The sequence below is a fragment of the Heteronotia binoei genome, chromosome 10 (genome assembly GCF_032191835.1).
Source record: "Heteronotia binoei isolate CCM8104 ecotype False Entrance Well chromosome 10, APGP_CSIRO_Hbin_v1, whole genome shotgun sequence".
NCBI lineage: Eukaryota > Metazoa > Chordata > Lepidosauria > Squamata > Gekkonidae > Heteronotia > Heteronotia binoei.
Window position 1 is genome coordinate 10,254,931 of NC_083232.1, and position 15,676 is coordinate 10,270,606.

The 15,676-nt window shown below is 47.3% G+C and overlaps 1 protein-coding gene across 1 annotated transcript in view; it reads right to left on the reverse strand.

The window, feature by feature from the left end:
• LOC132578339 (growth hormone-releasing hormone receptor-like) overlaps positions 1-12,302 on the reverse strand; it is a 51,680-nt gene extending 39,378 nt beyond the window's left edge. The window contains exon 1 of the mRNA XM_060248283.1: positions 12,252-12,302. Coding sequence (XP_060104266.1) covers positions 12,252-12,302 — 51 coding nt within the window. The remainder of the gene's footprint in view (positions 1-12,251) is intronic.
• Between the last annotated feature and the right edge of the window lie 3,374 nt (positions 12,303-15,676).

Consider the following 15,676-nt stretch of genomic DNA (forward strand, 5'->3'; position numbering starts at 1 on the left):
TCCCGCCCTCCACTCCGAAGAGTCTCAGAGCGGCTCACAATCTCCTTTACCTTCCTCCCCCACAACAGACACCCTGTGAGGTGGGTGGGGCTGGAGAGGGCTCTCACAGCAGCTGCCCTTTCAAGGACAACCTCTGCCAGAGCTATGGCTGACCCAAGGTCATGCTAGCAGCTGCAAGTGGAGGAGTGGGGAATCAAACCCGGTTCTCCCAGATAAGAGTCCGCACACTTAACCACTACACCAAACTGGCTCTCCATTTAGTTGGTCTTAAAGGTGCAACTTGTTTCATACAAAGCACAGTACAACTTCACTTTCCCTCCTCCCTTCGAGAATGTCTGCAGCTTCAGTCCCATTCAAGGCTGTGGTGAAACAGCCCTCTTCTGACCTCCAAGCCCTCAAGGGTGGGGTATAAATCCAATCTCTTCTTTTCTCTCTCAAATAGGCTAGTGTGCCACTGAACCTGAGTCTTCCAGTTACGAATATGACGCTCTTAACCATGATGCTTCCTGGGTGGACGAAAGGGGTGGCGCGGTGCCTCTGCCTCGTGGCCCAGGTGCTAACAGGCCACGAACTGGTACCAATCCATGGCCTGGAAATTGGGGACCCCCGCTTTACAAGTTGGGGAAGTTGGGGACCCCCGCTTTACAACAACCATCCTTCCTTCTGACCAGGATATAAAGATTCAGAGATCTTCCTTCCTGCTTGTGGAAGGAGGAGGCGGAGAAATTGGTTTTATACGCTAACCTTCACCACCCGAAGGAATCTCAGCGCTCCCAACCTCCTTCCCTTCCTCTCTCCACAACAGACCTCTTGCGAGGCAGGTGGGACTGAGAGAGCTCCGACAGAAACAGCTCTTGAGACAACAGCTCTGAGAGAACTGTGACTGGCCCCAGCTGAGTGTGGAGAAGTGGGAAATCAAACCCGGTTCTCCCAGATTAGAGTCCGCCACTCTTCGACTCTCAGAAGCTGATGCTTCGAAGCTCTTTTTTTTTTTTTTTGTCTCTATGATTTGGATCTAGATCTGGCAACTGGATCTGAACCTAGAACAGGTACTGATCCTCAGCTTTAATTTTAAAGGGAACACTTCTTGACACTTCCTAACAAGTATATGTATAGGAAGGATGTGCCTCCATGGTGCTCAAGCAGACACCGGATGTGGATTGCACAAGAGCTCATTCTAAATTATGAACAGAGAAAAGGCAACTCGGTTTTAAAGGCAACATTTCCCAGAATGCATTGTGGGATAGCATCTCAGTAGCAGCCATGTCTCCCACTCCTGCTCTTCAACCCTTCTTTAGCTTCTGCTCTCTGCTCCCGCTTTCTCCACCCTATTCATGGCTGGTGTCACACAACCCGCTGATTTGTTCTCTCTTTAATAATAAAAAAAAAAAAGCAAATGAAACCCATAAAGATCAAAACACGGTGAAATCGATCCACGGAACAGGTGGCCAGCTCGATTCCGGCTGGCTCATTTCCACACCAGCGGGATAAATATTCATCCCAGTCCCACAAAAATATCTTTTATGGATTATTTTGCCTCACACGGAGTACGGGACAGAGCGATTCTCTTGAGTGTAGTTTTCCCATTCACATTAATTTGAAGATATAGTGTGACTCAGAGGCCCTCTGAAGCAGAAGATTCGGTTGGTTGTTTTCAATCAGTGTGATGTTCCTCATCTCTGAAACGCCTGCCACTTCCCTTCTTTCTTCTGGCCCTCTTCTAGCCCTCCTGTTTATCCCTTAGCTGCTGGGTTTTTTTCAGAGCCCTCCTTCCAAATCCCTCCCCAAACTGGTTACATATAGAAAAGCAGGCATCTAAAGAATTTTATTGGTCTCTAAGGTGCTCTGGACCAGTGTTTCCTCGAAGCTGAGTTAGTGTGAGCTAGCTCACAGATTTTTAGCCTCCAGCTCACACATTTTTGTCTTAGCTCAGGAAGGAAGACCCCCCCAGAGCGCACTAATTTTTACGGTAGCTCACAACTTTAATGCCAAACTGAGAAGAAGTTGTTAGGCATGCAATTTATATCTACTCAGGCAGGCGGGGTAGGGATGAGTCGTTATCTTGTGAGAGCTTCCTGGGCCATGACATGGTAATGGAGGAACTTATATCTACCTGCCTGCTTAGATATAAATTACCTGCCTACCAACTTCTTCTCAATTTGACCCAGAGAGAACTCCAGTTTTCTGGGTTTAACCTCTGAGGATTCTAGTCACAGTTGCTGGCGAAACGTCAGGTCTCACAATGCCAAGACCATGGTCACACAGCCTGGGAAATCTACAACAGACAATGGACTTCGGCCATGAAAGCCTTTGGGCATTTTCGCACCGACCTTACGCCGGAGCGACGTCCCTCTTCACCGCGCAGCGTCTGCGCGGATTTCACACTAATTGCTCCGCAGAAACCGGAAGAGCCGCAAAGTCCCGCAGCTTTTGCGTCACATATGTAAACTGGTTTTTGGCGGTTTACATTTGCGACGCAAAAGCCGCGGGACTTTGCGGCTCTTCCGGGTTCTGTGGAGCAATTAGTGCGAAATCCGCGCAGACGCTGCGCGGTGAAGAGGGATGTCGCTCCGGCGTAAGGTCAGTGCGAAAACGCCCTTTGACAACATATAGTCGCAGGATCTCCTGGCTGCTCGACACACAATGCCATACGATAATTAATTTATTATTATTATTATTGGGTCCAGAACCATCTTAAAGACTAACAAGATTTTTGGATTATAAGCTTTCTGTCAAAGCTCCATAGAAATCTGGTTGGTCTCTAAAGTTCTACTGGACTCAAGCCTTCCTCTTCTGTTTGTTCTGCTACAGACCCACAAGACCCAGTCTCCAATAACAGTGGGAAAATGTGAATGAGGAAGCATTCAGAAACATTCTTAGCCAGGAAAGATGTCCCCTGCGCAGGGCTTTTGATTGCGGCAGGAACTCCTTTGCATATTAGGCCACACCCCTCTTATGTAGCCACTCCTCCTGGAGCTTACAGTAGGCCCTGTACTAATAGCTCTGTAAGCTCTTGGAGGACCAGCTACATCAGGGGCGTGAGGCCTAATATGCAAAGAAGTTCCGGCTACACACAAAAAAACCCTTGCCCCGTGACAACTCTGATGGCACTCCCAGCCTTTTTACATTGCTAAACCTAAAACAGGTCAATGTCTGGATGAAAGACTCGAATATCTCAGGGATGGCCAGACTGTGGCTCTGGAGCCACACGTGGCTCTTTCACACATATTGTGTGGCTCTCGAAGCCCCCACTGCCCGTCAGCCAGCTTGGAGAAATCACTTCTCCAAGCCAAGCCAGCTGGTGGTTTGGAGAATGCATTTAAAGATGCTTTTTCCCACCTCTCTCTCCTTTCTCCCTCCCCCATCTATTTTCTTTCTTTCCTTCCTTCCTTCCTTCCTTCCTTCCTTCCTTCCTTCCTTCCTTCCTTCCTTCCCTCCCTCCCTCCCCCATCTATTTTCCTTCCTTCCTTCCTTCCTTCCTTCCTTCCTTCCTTCCTTCCTTCCTTCCTTCCTTCCTTCCCTCCCTCCCTCCCCCATCTATTTTCCTTCCTTCCTTCCTTCCTTCCTTCCTTCCTTCCTTCCTTCCTTCCTTCCTTCCTTCCTTCCTTCCTTCCTTCCTTCCTTGTCTTGTGGCTCTTGAAAATCTGACATTCATGTCTTGCAGCTAACAAGCATCTGACATTGATTCTACGTGGCTCTTACGTTAAGCAGGTTTCGCCACCCCTGATCTATCTGAACAGGGGCAGACATAGGTGAGCACGTGGTCACCACAGAGTTGTTGCTGAAGATGGCCTCTTTCTCTGGGCCTTGGCCATCCCATCTCTGGTGCCTCGATCGATACTCAAGCCTCAAGGTTCTAAAGATGCCACAAAGGTGTTCATTGCCTCTTTAAGCAAAACACCTTCTGGGAGTTTTCTAATTCTTCACATTCCCTGCGATCGATCTGTACAAGATCGATGCTTGTCAGAATTATGAAAGGATGAGAGCTCTCAGCTGGATGAAAGCAGAGAGACACAAGCTGAGTCATGTTGCTAATGACTGCTGTGTGGGGGGGGATATGATGAAGCACCTCACCCTCAGACTTTCCACATCTGAAACAGAAGAAGAAGAGGAGGAGGAGGAAGAGGAAGAGGAGGAGGAAGAGGAGGAGGTGGTGGTGGATTTATATCCCACCCTTCACTCTGAATCTCAGAGTGGTCACAATCTCCTTTACCTTCCTTCCCCTTCCCCCCAATCAGACACCCTGTGAGGTGGGTGGTGCTGAGAGAGCTCTCCCAGAAGCTACCCTTTCAAGGACAACTCTTGCGAGAGCTATGGCTGACCCAAGGCCATTCCAGCAGCTGCAGGTGGAGGAGTGGGGAATCAAACCTGATTCTCCCAGATAAGAGTCCACGCACTTAACCACTGCACCAAACTGGCTCTCAAAGAGAGGAAGGTATGGTGTTCAAGCCAAACAAGAAGCCCTCCCTTCCCTCTTTTGTTGTTGTTCAGTTGCACAGTCGAGTCCGACTCTTTGCGACCCCAAGGACCAAGTCACACCAGGCCCTCCTGTCTTCCACCATCCTCCGAAGTCTGCTCAAATACGTGTTAGTTCCATCAGTAACGCTGTCCAGCCGTCTCATCTTTTGCCACCTCCTTCTTCTTTTGCCTTCTGTCTTTCCCAGCATCAGGGTCTTCTCCAGGGAGTGCTCCCTTCTCATTGGGTGGCCAAAGTATTGGAGCTTCAGCTTCAGCATCTGACCTTCCAGGGAACAGTCAGGGCTGATTTCCCTTAGGACTGATGGATTGGATCTTCTTGCAGTCCAAGGGGCTCTCAAGAGTCTTCTCCAGCACCACAGCAGAAATTCATGTTAGTCACATCAGTAACGCTGTCCAGCCATCTCCTCTTTTGCTGCCTCCTTCTTCTTTTGCCTTCTGTCTTTCCCAGCATCAGGGTCTTCTCCAGGGAGTGCTCCCTTCTCGTTTGGTAAACACAAATTCACAGCACAGCACTATTTGCCTGAGTGTACAACCCTCACCTCAACGAGTGGTTGAATAGCAGAATTCACGGTCAGTTGACATTGTGATGGCCACGAGCATCAATGGCTTTAAATGGAGACAAGAGCAGTTCCTGGAGAAGAGGTCCATTGATGGCTACTAGGCATGGTGACTAAAGGCAGTAAACTTCAGAAACCCAGTTCTTGGAGGCAGGGCTTTTTTTTTTTTTTTGTAGCAGGAACTCCTTTGCATATTCGGCTATATATTCGGCCCTGTAAGCTCTTGGAAGGTTGGCTACATTCGGGGGGGAGGGCTAATATGCAAAGGAGTTCCTGCTACAAAAAAACAAAAACCCTGCTTGGAGATAACACCAGGGGAAGGCCTTGGCTTTCATGCCTTGTTATTGGCCCTCCGGAGGAAACAGTTGGCTACTCTGTGGGACAGGATACCGACCTAGAGGCAGATTGGTCTGATCCAGCAGAGCTCTTCTTAACCCAGCCCACCAAGATTTCTCTGTGTCACATTGCTGAGCTTAGGGTTGTTCACTTCCGGGTACAGCTTACAGTTCTCCCAGAATTACTGCTGAACTCCACTCTTGGAGAAGATGGCAGCTCCAGAGGATGCACCTTACAGTGTCACATATGAACATCTGAAGCTGCCTCATACTGAATCAGACCTCTGGTCCATCAAAGTCAGTATTGTCTTCTCAGACTGGCAGCAGCTCTCCAGGGTCTCAAGCTGAGGTTTTTCACACCTCTTTGCCTGGACCCTTTTTTGGAGATGCCGGGGATTGAACCTGGGACCTTCTGCTTCCCAAGCAGATGCTCTACCACTGAGCCACCGTCCCTCCCCAAGTCACATGCTTGCTAAGCTCCCTTCTTTGCTCAAATTATGCCCTCCCTAGAGGCTACCCCCGAATTTCCAAGAATTTCCGAACTCTCAGTTAAGGTTGCCAATCCCCAGGAGCAGGCAGGGGATCCCCCGGTTTGGAGGCCCTTCCCCCGCTTCAGGGTCATTAGAAAGCTGGGGGGGAAGGGAAATGTCTGCTGGGCACTCCATTTTTCCCTATGGAGATCAATTCTCATAGGATATAATGGAGAATTGATCCACGGATATCTGGGACTCTGAGGAGGCTGTGTTTTGAGGTAGAGGCACCAGATGTTCAGCATAGCATCCAGTGCCTTCCCCTGGTGTTACTCTCCAAGTTTCAAGAAGATTGGACCAGGGATGCAATGGAGAATTGATCCACGGATATCTGGGACTCTGGGGAGGCTGTGTTTTGAGATAGAAACACCAGATGTTCAGCATAGCATCCAGTGCCTCTCCCCAAAATACTCTCCAAGTTTCAAGAAGATTGGACCAGGGAGTCCAATTCTATGAGCCCCGGAAGAAGGTGCCCCTATCCTTCATTATTTCCAATGGAGGGAAGGCATTTAAAAGGTGTACGATCCCTTTAAATGTGATGGCCGGGACTCCTTTTGGAGTTCAATGATGCTTGTCACAACCTTGCTCCTGGCTCCACCCCGATTTCTCCTGGCTCCACCCCCAAAGTCCCCAGATATTTCTTGAACTTGGCAACCCTACCCTGAGATAGCAACAACTCTAACTGAGGATCAGGAATCTTGCATGGACAAGCCCTCATTCACCAGAAGTGAAGTGGTTCACCTTGAGAAGGCTGGCTCCAGTGCTTTGATCCCATACATTCCTTTTTTCAACAGGGCAGGGCCAATGTCAAAGGCGGGGTCTGCACAGCCTGTCAAGTCTGCATAAAACTCTGGTCAAGCCTGTACCTAACATTGGCTCAGGAGAGAAGCATCCTGGGTAAAGCCAAACTGTATTCCATTGCTGCTAGCTCGAACTCTCCTCACCCCCCTCCTTTTCTTTGTTATGTAGTATTGCTTTGAAATGGGAATATGTGAACGTTTTATCTGAGCCTTCTCAGGCCTGGCACCGGGGGAGGTTGGAGCCAGAAACGCTCAAGGCCGAAACGGGCCTGAGAACGAAATAGTAACATCAATGTGTGAATGTGCCCTGCATAGTGCCCCTCCCTCAAGAATCCCTTTGAAGTGTACCTTATATGATTGCATTCTACTGTATGATCTTTAGTCTTTCAATCTCAACGTAGTCGAGAACAACAGTATCAATAAACTAGTTATTTTGTTTCAACAAAGACTCATTATTGAATCTGCCGACTTGACACAGCCACCAGAATGAAGGGGCCGAAATTGAAGGTGGTAGACTGGATTCCAAGTGCAGAGAGGGTCGTAATTCAGTGGTAGAACATATGCCTTGCAAGCAGAAGGTCCCAGGTTCAGTTCCTGGTATCTGTGGCTGAGTTTTGGCCCCTGCGTGACACAGAGTGTTAGACTAGATGGGCCACCAGCCTGATCCAACATGGCTTCTCTTATGTTCCTTGGAGCAGTGGACCATGAGTGGCTATTAGCCACAAGGTATAGGTGGAAAACTCTGTTTGGGACAGTGATACTCTGTCTTCTTGGTGCTTGGGGGGCAACAGTGGGGGGCAACAGGAGTATGTGGCCTAATATGCAAAGTAGAGAGCCAGTTTGGTGTAGTGGTTAAGTGTGTGGACTCTTATCTGGGAGAACTGGGTTTGATTCCCCACTCCTCCACTTGTATCTGCTGGAATGGCCTTGGGTCAGCCATAGCTCTGGCAGAGGTTGTCCTTGAAAGGGCAGCTGCTGGGAAAGCCCTCTCAGACCCACCCACCTCACAGGGTGTCTGTTGTGGGGGGAGAAGATAAAGAGGGTTGTAAGCAGTTCTGAGACTCTGATTCAGAGAGAAGGGTGGAGTATAAATCTGCAATTCTTCTTCTTCTTCTAATGTCCTGGCCCCACTGGTGGACCTCCAGATGGCCACTGTGTCGGACTAGATGGGCCACTTGCCTGATCCAACATGGTTTCTCTTAATTATCTCAGCAGTTGTTGGGAAAGTGCATTTCCCTGCAAGAGACCCTGATGAGCTAGATGGACCAGTCATCTTTCTAAGTATAAAACAAATTAATCTACTCAGGGCTTTTTTGTAGCCGGAGCTCCTTTGCATGTTAGGCCACACAGCCCTGATGTAGCCAATCCTCCAAGAGCTTACAGGGCTCTTCGTACAGGGCCTCCTATAAGCTCCAGGAGGATTGGCTACATCAGGGGTGTGTGGCCTAATATGCAAAGGAGCTCCTGCTACAAAAAAAGCTCAGAATCTACTCATATTATTGTAAAGATGAATGGCTCAATGCTAGAGCTGCATGCAAGACTTAAATAAATATCCCAGTTCTTACCCGGAGCTACAGTTTCAGAAACGAAATTTTGAATAAAAGAGTATTGAAATAAATGCCTACAGCCACAGTTCTTCTGAGCAGTTAGAGTCAAGCCTGGTAGCAACACAGAGACCAACAATAATTTCAGGGTTTGAGCTTTCGAGAGTCAAAGCTGCCTTCATCTAACAAGGGCTCTCTTTCTTTGGACCTTCTCAGGAGACCTCTGGTAGCCCATTGCCAGAAACGATGGACTCTAGAGAAGATGGGGTTGTAGTCTGACATCACAAGACTCTTCTAGAATCAAACCAAGCCTGAACTCTCCCTAAAAACGAAAATGACCAACCTGAGGTTATTGTAGTTTGGTCACATTATGAGACAGAGACTGATTTCCCACTAGCTTTATGCCGCTTTCACTCTCCGCTTCTCCATGGCACTGCTGCTGGATTTCACACAAGCTGCCCCAAACCAGTGAGCTGCTCCACTTCTCTTCAAGTTCCCTCCGCAGCAGCATCCTCTGAAAACCGGTTTCTGTCTGCCTCAGAGGGAACTTGAAAAGGGGAAGAGCGACTTGCCAGCTCTGGGCAACTTGTGCGAAATCCAGCAGCAACCCCACAGGGAAAAGGAGCAACGAGACCAGAACAAGATGAGTGGGAAATCGGTCAGAGTCACTGAAAAGGTTCACGCTAGGAAAAGTTGAACTCTTTTTATAATCCTCAATTGTATCTATGTCTTGTCTTATTATAAACTCTATTCCATCACAGTAAATAATCACAATCATTCCAGTTAAGAAGAAGAAGAAGACATTGGATTTAAATTCCGCCCTCCACTCAAGAGTCTCAGAGCGGCTCACAATCTCCTTTCCCTTCCTCCCCCACAACAGACACCCTGTGAGGTAGATGAAGATATTGGATTTATATCCCGCCCTCCACTCTGAAGAGTCTCAGAGCGGCTCACAATCTCCTTTATCTCCCTCCCCCACAACAGACACCCTGTGAGGTAGATGAAGATACTGGATTTATATTCCGCTCTCCACTTCGAAGAGTCTCAGAGCGGCTCACAATCTCCTTTATCTCCCTCCCCCACAACAGACACCCTGTGAGGTAGATGAAGATACTGGATTTATATTCCGCCCTCCACTCCAAAGAGTCTCAGAGCGGCTCACAATCTCCTTTATCTCCCTCCCCCACAACAGACACCCTGTGAGGTAGATGAAGATACTGGATTTATATTCCGCTCTCCACTTCGAAGAGTCTCAGAGCGGCTCACAATCTCCTTTACCTTCCTCCCCCACAACTGACACCCTGTGAGGTAGATGAAGATATTGGATTTATATCCCGCCCTCCACTTCGAAGAGTCTCAGAGCGGCTCACAATCACCTTTACCTTCCTCCCCCACAACTGACACCCTGTGAGGTAGATGAAGATATTGGATTTATACCCTGCCCTCCACTCCGAAGAGTCTCAGAGGGGCTCACAATCTCCTTTCCCTTCCTCCCCCACAACAGACATCCTGTGAGGTGGGTGGGGCTGAGAGGACTCTCACAGCAGCTGTCCTTTCAAGGACAACCTCTGCCAGAGCTATGGCTGACCCAAGGCCATTCCAGCAGGTGCAAGTGGAGGAGTGCGGAATCAAACCTGGTTCTCCCAGATAAGAGTCTGCACACTTAACCACTACACCAAACTGGTTACAAGCACCGGTTTTCAGTTACGTAGAAGTCTGACATATAAAACTATCATCACTTTAAGAAAATGTCCCATCACTTTAAGAACTACCTTCATCACCTTAAGAATGTCTCGTTTTCTTAAAGTGAAGGTCGTTCTTAAGGTGATGACAGTTTTGAAGATGATATTGCATTTATATCCCGCCCTCCAATCCGAAGAGTCTCAGAGCGGCTCTGTAATGTACTGAGAACCGAGACGGTTTGAAGGCAACATAGTTTATTCAGTAGCACATCACAAGAGAGCGAGCATGTGGGCTGGGCTCCGCTTATATACATTGCCCAGAACTGCCCCCTCATCTGACCAAGCCAATCGTGGTCAGTCAAGCTTCCCGCCACGGATCTAGATGGGCGGGGCGTATGGCGAGCTACATCCGGGGACCCAGGGGTCGCCTTCAGTCGCGATCGCCATGCTGCATAACCTCTTATGTTCAATACATAACAGGCTCACAATCTCCTTTCCCTTCCTCCCACAACAGACACCCTGTGAGGTGGGTGGGGCTGGAGAGGGCTCTCACAGCAGCTGCCCTTTCAAGGACAACCTCTGCCAGAGCTATGGCTGACCCAAGGCCATGCTAGAAGGTGCAAGTGGAGGAGTGGGGAATCAAACCCGGTTCTCCCAGATAAGAGTCCGCGCACTTAACCACTACACCAAACTGGCTCTCTATTAGAGCTATGGCTGACCCAAGGCCATGCCAGCAGCTGCAAGTGGAAGAGTGGGGAATCAAACCTGGTTCTCCCAGATAAGAGTCCACTCACTTAACCACTATGGCTGACCCAAGGCCATGCTAGCAGGTGCAAGTGGAGGAGTGGGGAATCAAACCCGGTTCTCCCAGATAAGAGTCCGCACACTTAACCACTACACCAAACCGGCTTTGTATCTCAGACTTCTTTGAAAACTGGTGTGACCTTAACTGGAATGATTGTGATTATATACTGTGATGGAATAGAATTTATAATAAGACAAACCATAGACACAATCGAGGAGTTATAATAAGGATTTATAATAATAAGAGTTTATCATAAGACAAGCCATAGACACAATTGAGGGTTTTAAATAAGAATTTGTAATAAGAATTTCTTTTGATACATTATTCAGCAAGGGGAGGTATATTCTGTTCTTTCTAGATTTTTTACCCTGTGGTTCCATTTGCATTCTGGTTGGAAAAGCTGAAGGCAGGAGGAAAACCGGAAGGGCCAACTTAAGATGGATTCACTTAATCAAGGAAGCCACACAGCCCTCTGTTTGCAAGAACGGAGGAACGCTGCTAACAATAAGAACATTTTGGAGGTCAGTCATTCATAAGGTCACCATAGATCGGAAATGACCGGACAGCTCTTACACACAACAAAATCCTTCTTCTTAGTAAAAGAAAAACCTGTCCAGAAGAGCTCCTAAAAATAGTGGATGTTCACACAACTTGACATTTTTCTTTTTTGGGGGGGGAAACTATTCTACCCAAATCTTGAGGTTTTCTAACTGAACATATAAGATGCTGGATATTCAAGGCGAACCCAACTTGTATCCTTCATGGGGAAGGTTACATATAAAAATAAGAAATTGAACAAAAGGTGACACAAATTCGGCACTGGGCACAATTTCAATTGTAAACCTTTCGACACTAAAATGTTTCAAATCGTCCTTTGTGGAATCCATCTCTAAGAGATGCTTCAAGCAAGTCAGATCTCCAGGTAAATTAACGCTGATCAAAATGTGTAAAGAACAATTACATTTGGACTACAAGAGAATTCAATTTAGGAGAAGTTCCTTTCCCCCCCCAAAAAAATCATTTAATCTCTTTTAGACAGCATTACTGTGGAACAAAATTATCGAGGTCAGATCTGCAAATAAGATTTTATTTGATGTGACTGATATTAAAATTTATAACAGCCCTTCTCAACACAATACTTAAGGAAGCTAACCACCAAATGACTGTAATTGGGCAATATTTTCCAGCTTTCTCTCCATTACACCGAAGCAAGCCCTTACGTTTTTTTCAGTGGGTTATCCTTTTCGATAACACTTCAGCGAGTGCCGAATCGATGTCTCTCTCCCATTCATATTAAACAGTCATAATTAAGTAGCACAACTTTGATGGAAGGGGGAGAAATCCCACCCCACATACCTCCTAAGATCTGTCGCTCTCCGATAACCTTCTGCAGAATCAACTGTATCAAAGCCAAATGGACAAGAGGATATAGGTCGTTGTACCTGTGCTGGAGCATTTGTTCTGAGCAGACCTGGCCCAGTTGTCCAAAGAAGAAAAATCTTTCAGTCTGTTCACTTACCTGCGATGTGAGGCTCAACAAGATGAAGACCAGGAGGCTTCTGGAGTTCATGTTGGGGACACCGAGAAACCTCTCTCTCTCTGGGGTGGAAAAATAACTGTCTTCACTCTGATCTCCTATCTGTTGCTCTTCTGAGGCTTTTGAGTTTTAGCACACAAATGACCAAGACGATGGGAGGGAGGGGGTGTTATGCGTCGAGAGTCGGTATTAACATCTCTAAGCTGCGATTGACTTCCTTCCCACCTGCTTCTCGGTACAAGGTATTCTAAGAAACTTGCCCTTTGCTGCCGAAGAGCGGGAGGCCGGTTATCCCATTGAAAGGCAAAATGAATAATGATAATGCTAGAAGAGCAACAGATCTGCCCAGCAGAGTCAGCTGCGTGCATTGAAATCAGCTGAACCTAGAAGACTACAGATTTATACCTCACCCTTCTCTCTGAATCAGAGTCTCAGAGTGGCTGACAATCTCCTATATCTTCTCCCCCACACACACACAACAGACACCCTGTGAGGTGGGTGGGGCTGAGAAGGTGCATGCCTCATGGAAGAGAGCCAGTTTGGTATGGTGGTTAAGTGTGCGGACTCTTATCTGGGAGAACCGGGTTTCATTCCCCACTCCTCCGCTTGCAGCTGCTGGAATAGCCTTGGGTCAGCCATAGCTCTGGCAGGGGTTGTCCTTGAAAGGGCAGCTGCTGTGAGAGCCCTCTCCAGCCCCACCCACCTCACAGGGTGTCTGTTGTGGGGGAGGAAGGTAAAGGAGATTGTGAACCGCTCTGAGACTCTTCAGAGTGGAGGGCGGGATATAAATCCAATATCTTCTTCTTCTCTCCCAGAAGCTGCCCTTTCAAGGACAACTCCTACAAGAGCTAGGACTGACCCAAGGCCATTCCAGCAGCTGTACGTGGAGGAGTGGGGAATCGAACCCGGTTCTCCCAGAGAAGAGTCTGCACTCAACTACTACACCAAACTGGCTCTCTTCCATGAGGCATGCACCCGAAGCTGATTGTGCTTATTGAAAAGTTGTTCCTTCTGAATTAAAAGCTTTGCATTGAGTGTATTGTTGGAACTCTCTGTCTGGGACAAGTGATGTTCTGTATTCTTGGTGCTTTGTGGGGGGGGGGGGGCACAGTGGGAGGGTTTTTAGTGTCCTGGCCACACTGGTGGACCTCCTGATGGCACCTGGATATGTTTGGCCCCTGTGTGACACAGAGTGTTGGACTAGATGGGCCATTGGCCTGAGTCAACATAGCTTCTCTTATGAGCCGTGTGTTGTCAACTGGTGGTGAATAGAGAGCTGGATCTGTAGTGAGATAGAGAAGTGAGCTCTCGATTGGGAACTTTGGTGGGGGAGCACATAGCTTATATGAAAGTCCCAGGTTCAAACCCTGGCATCTCCAGTTAAGTGAACTTAGGTAGTTAGTATTGGGAAAGAACAGGGCTGCCAGAGACGGGTGGGAATTAGGATCACATTCCTGGAGCTCCCATTGGCCACTGCCAATCTACACCTTACAAAAGTGGCAGCACAGTCTATAGCAGAAAACAGCAACAACTGTGCACAAAACACACACACTATATATATGAATTCCTTACAAATCCTGGTTCCAAAAGTGATGTTCCCTTTGCGTGCCCATCAGCTTGGATCATGTTTCGCATAAGATGCTTCCTCAAAAAGTCCATCTGCTCAATTTTTCTTCTTGACGTCAACTAAGCCCACTTCATCAAATTTCCGATAGGCACTAGCTCAGGGGTGGCCGACGGTAGCTCCCCAGATGTTTTTGGGCGACAACTCCCATCAGCCCAAGCCATTGGCCATGCTGGCTGGGGCTGATGGGAGTTGTAGGCAAAAAACATCTGGAGAGCTACCCTTGGCCACCTCTGTCCTATTCCTCCTGTTTAGGCCTCCCTTGCTGTGATGCTATCTCATTATCGCCATCCTACTATTGTATTCTTGGGCCATAGCTATATCAATCTGTAGAATGTGCCCAACTGATGCATTGCAACCTATGATGTATATCAGGGGTGGCCAACGGTAGCTCTCCAGATGTTGTTTGCCTACAACTCCCATCAGTCCCAGCCATTGGCCATGCTGGCTGGGGCTGATGGGAGTTGTAGGCAAAAAACATCTGGAGAGCTACCGTTGGCCACCCCAGCACTCGCTCATTGATTGACCTAGATTGAGCTAGGATTCGTAAGGAATTTGGATACCGCACAGGATTGAACAAGAAGTGAGAAGGACTGGATATTTTCTGGACATTGAAATACTGTGGATCCTTTCCTTTTGTGAACTATTTTGGTATACTGTGTATTTGGTATTGTTGGAAACAAACAGAGACAAAAAAGAATTATTTTGTGTGTATGTGTATGTATGTATGTGTGTGTTGAAAACAAATCAGCCAGTATCATAATGCCCCTGTATAAATCGATGGTACGGTCTCATTTGGAGTAATGTGTGCAGTTCTGGTCGCCTCACCTCAAAAAGGATATTATAGCATTGGAGAAAGTCCAGAAAAGGGCAACTAGAATGATTAAAGGGCTGGAACACTTTCCCTATGAAGAAAGGTTGAAACGCTTGGGGCTCTTTAGCTTGGAGAAACGTCGACTGTGGGGTGACATGATACAGGTTTACAAGATAATGCATGGGATGGAGAAAGTAGAGAAAGAAGTACTTTTCTCCCTTTCTCACAATACAAGAACACGTGGGCATTTGATGAAATTGCTGAGCAGACAGGTTCAAACGGATAAAATGAAGTACTTCTTCACCCAAAGGGTGATTAACCTGTGGAATTCACTGCCACAGGAGGTGGTGGCAGCCACAAGCATAGCCACCTTCAAGAGGGGTTTAGATAAAAATATGGAGCAGAGGTCCATCAGTGGCTAGTAGCCACAGTGTTTGTGCGTGTGTGTGTATATATATATATATATATATATATATATATATATATATATATATAAATTTTGGGCACTGTGTGACACAGAGTGTTGGACTGGATGGGCCATTGGCCTTATCTAACATGGCTTCTCTTACGTTCTTATGTGTGTGTTTTGTACACAGTTGTTGCTGTTTTCTACTGCCAATCTAAGCAAAAGCAGGAGAAATTTTTCTTAAAACTTACACTATATTATTCCCAATTTTTTAAAAAAGGAAGTGACATAGAGTAGCTCTAGGAAGCACTGGGATTTCTATGGTAAATCCATAGAGTTTCCAGAGATTCCGAGAACTACCTTATGGCCCTTCTTTTTTTTTAAACAGGAACTTTTTAACCCATAGCCAGAGTCATGGTCACTCATGTTTCCATCCACAACCCTCCCATCAGTTGTCAAGAGCTGCCTGGAAACTCCAAAAGACTTTTCTGTACCTGAGTTTCTGGAGAGTGGATAAAAGTGGCGATTAGGTACAAGGTAGGTTCTTATGTTCTGTTGGAAAA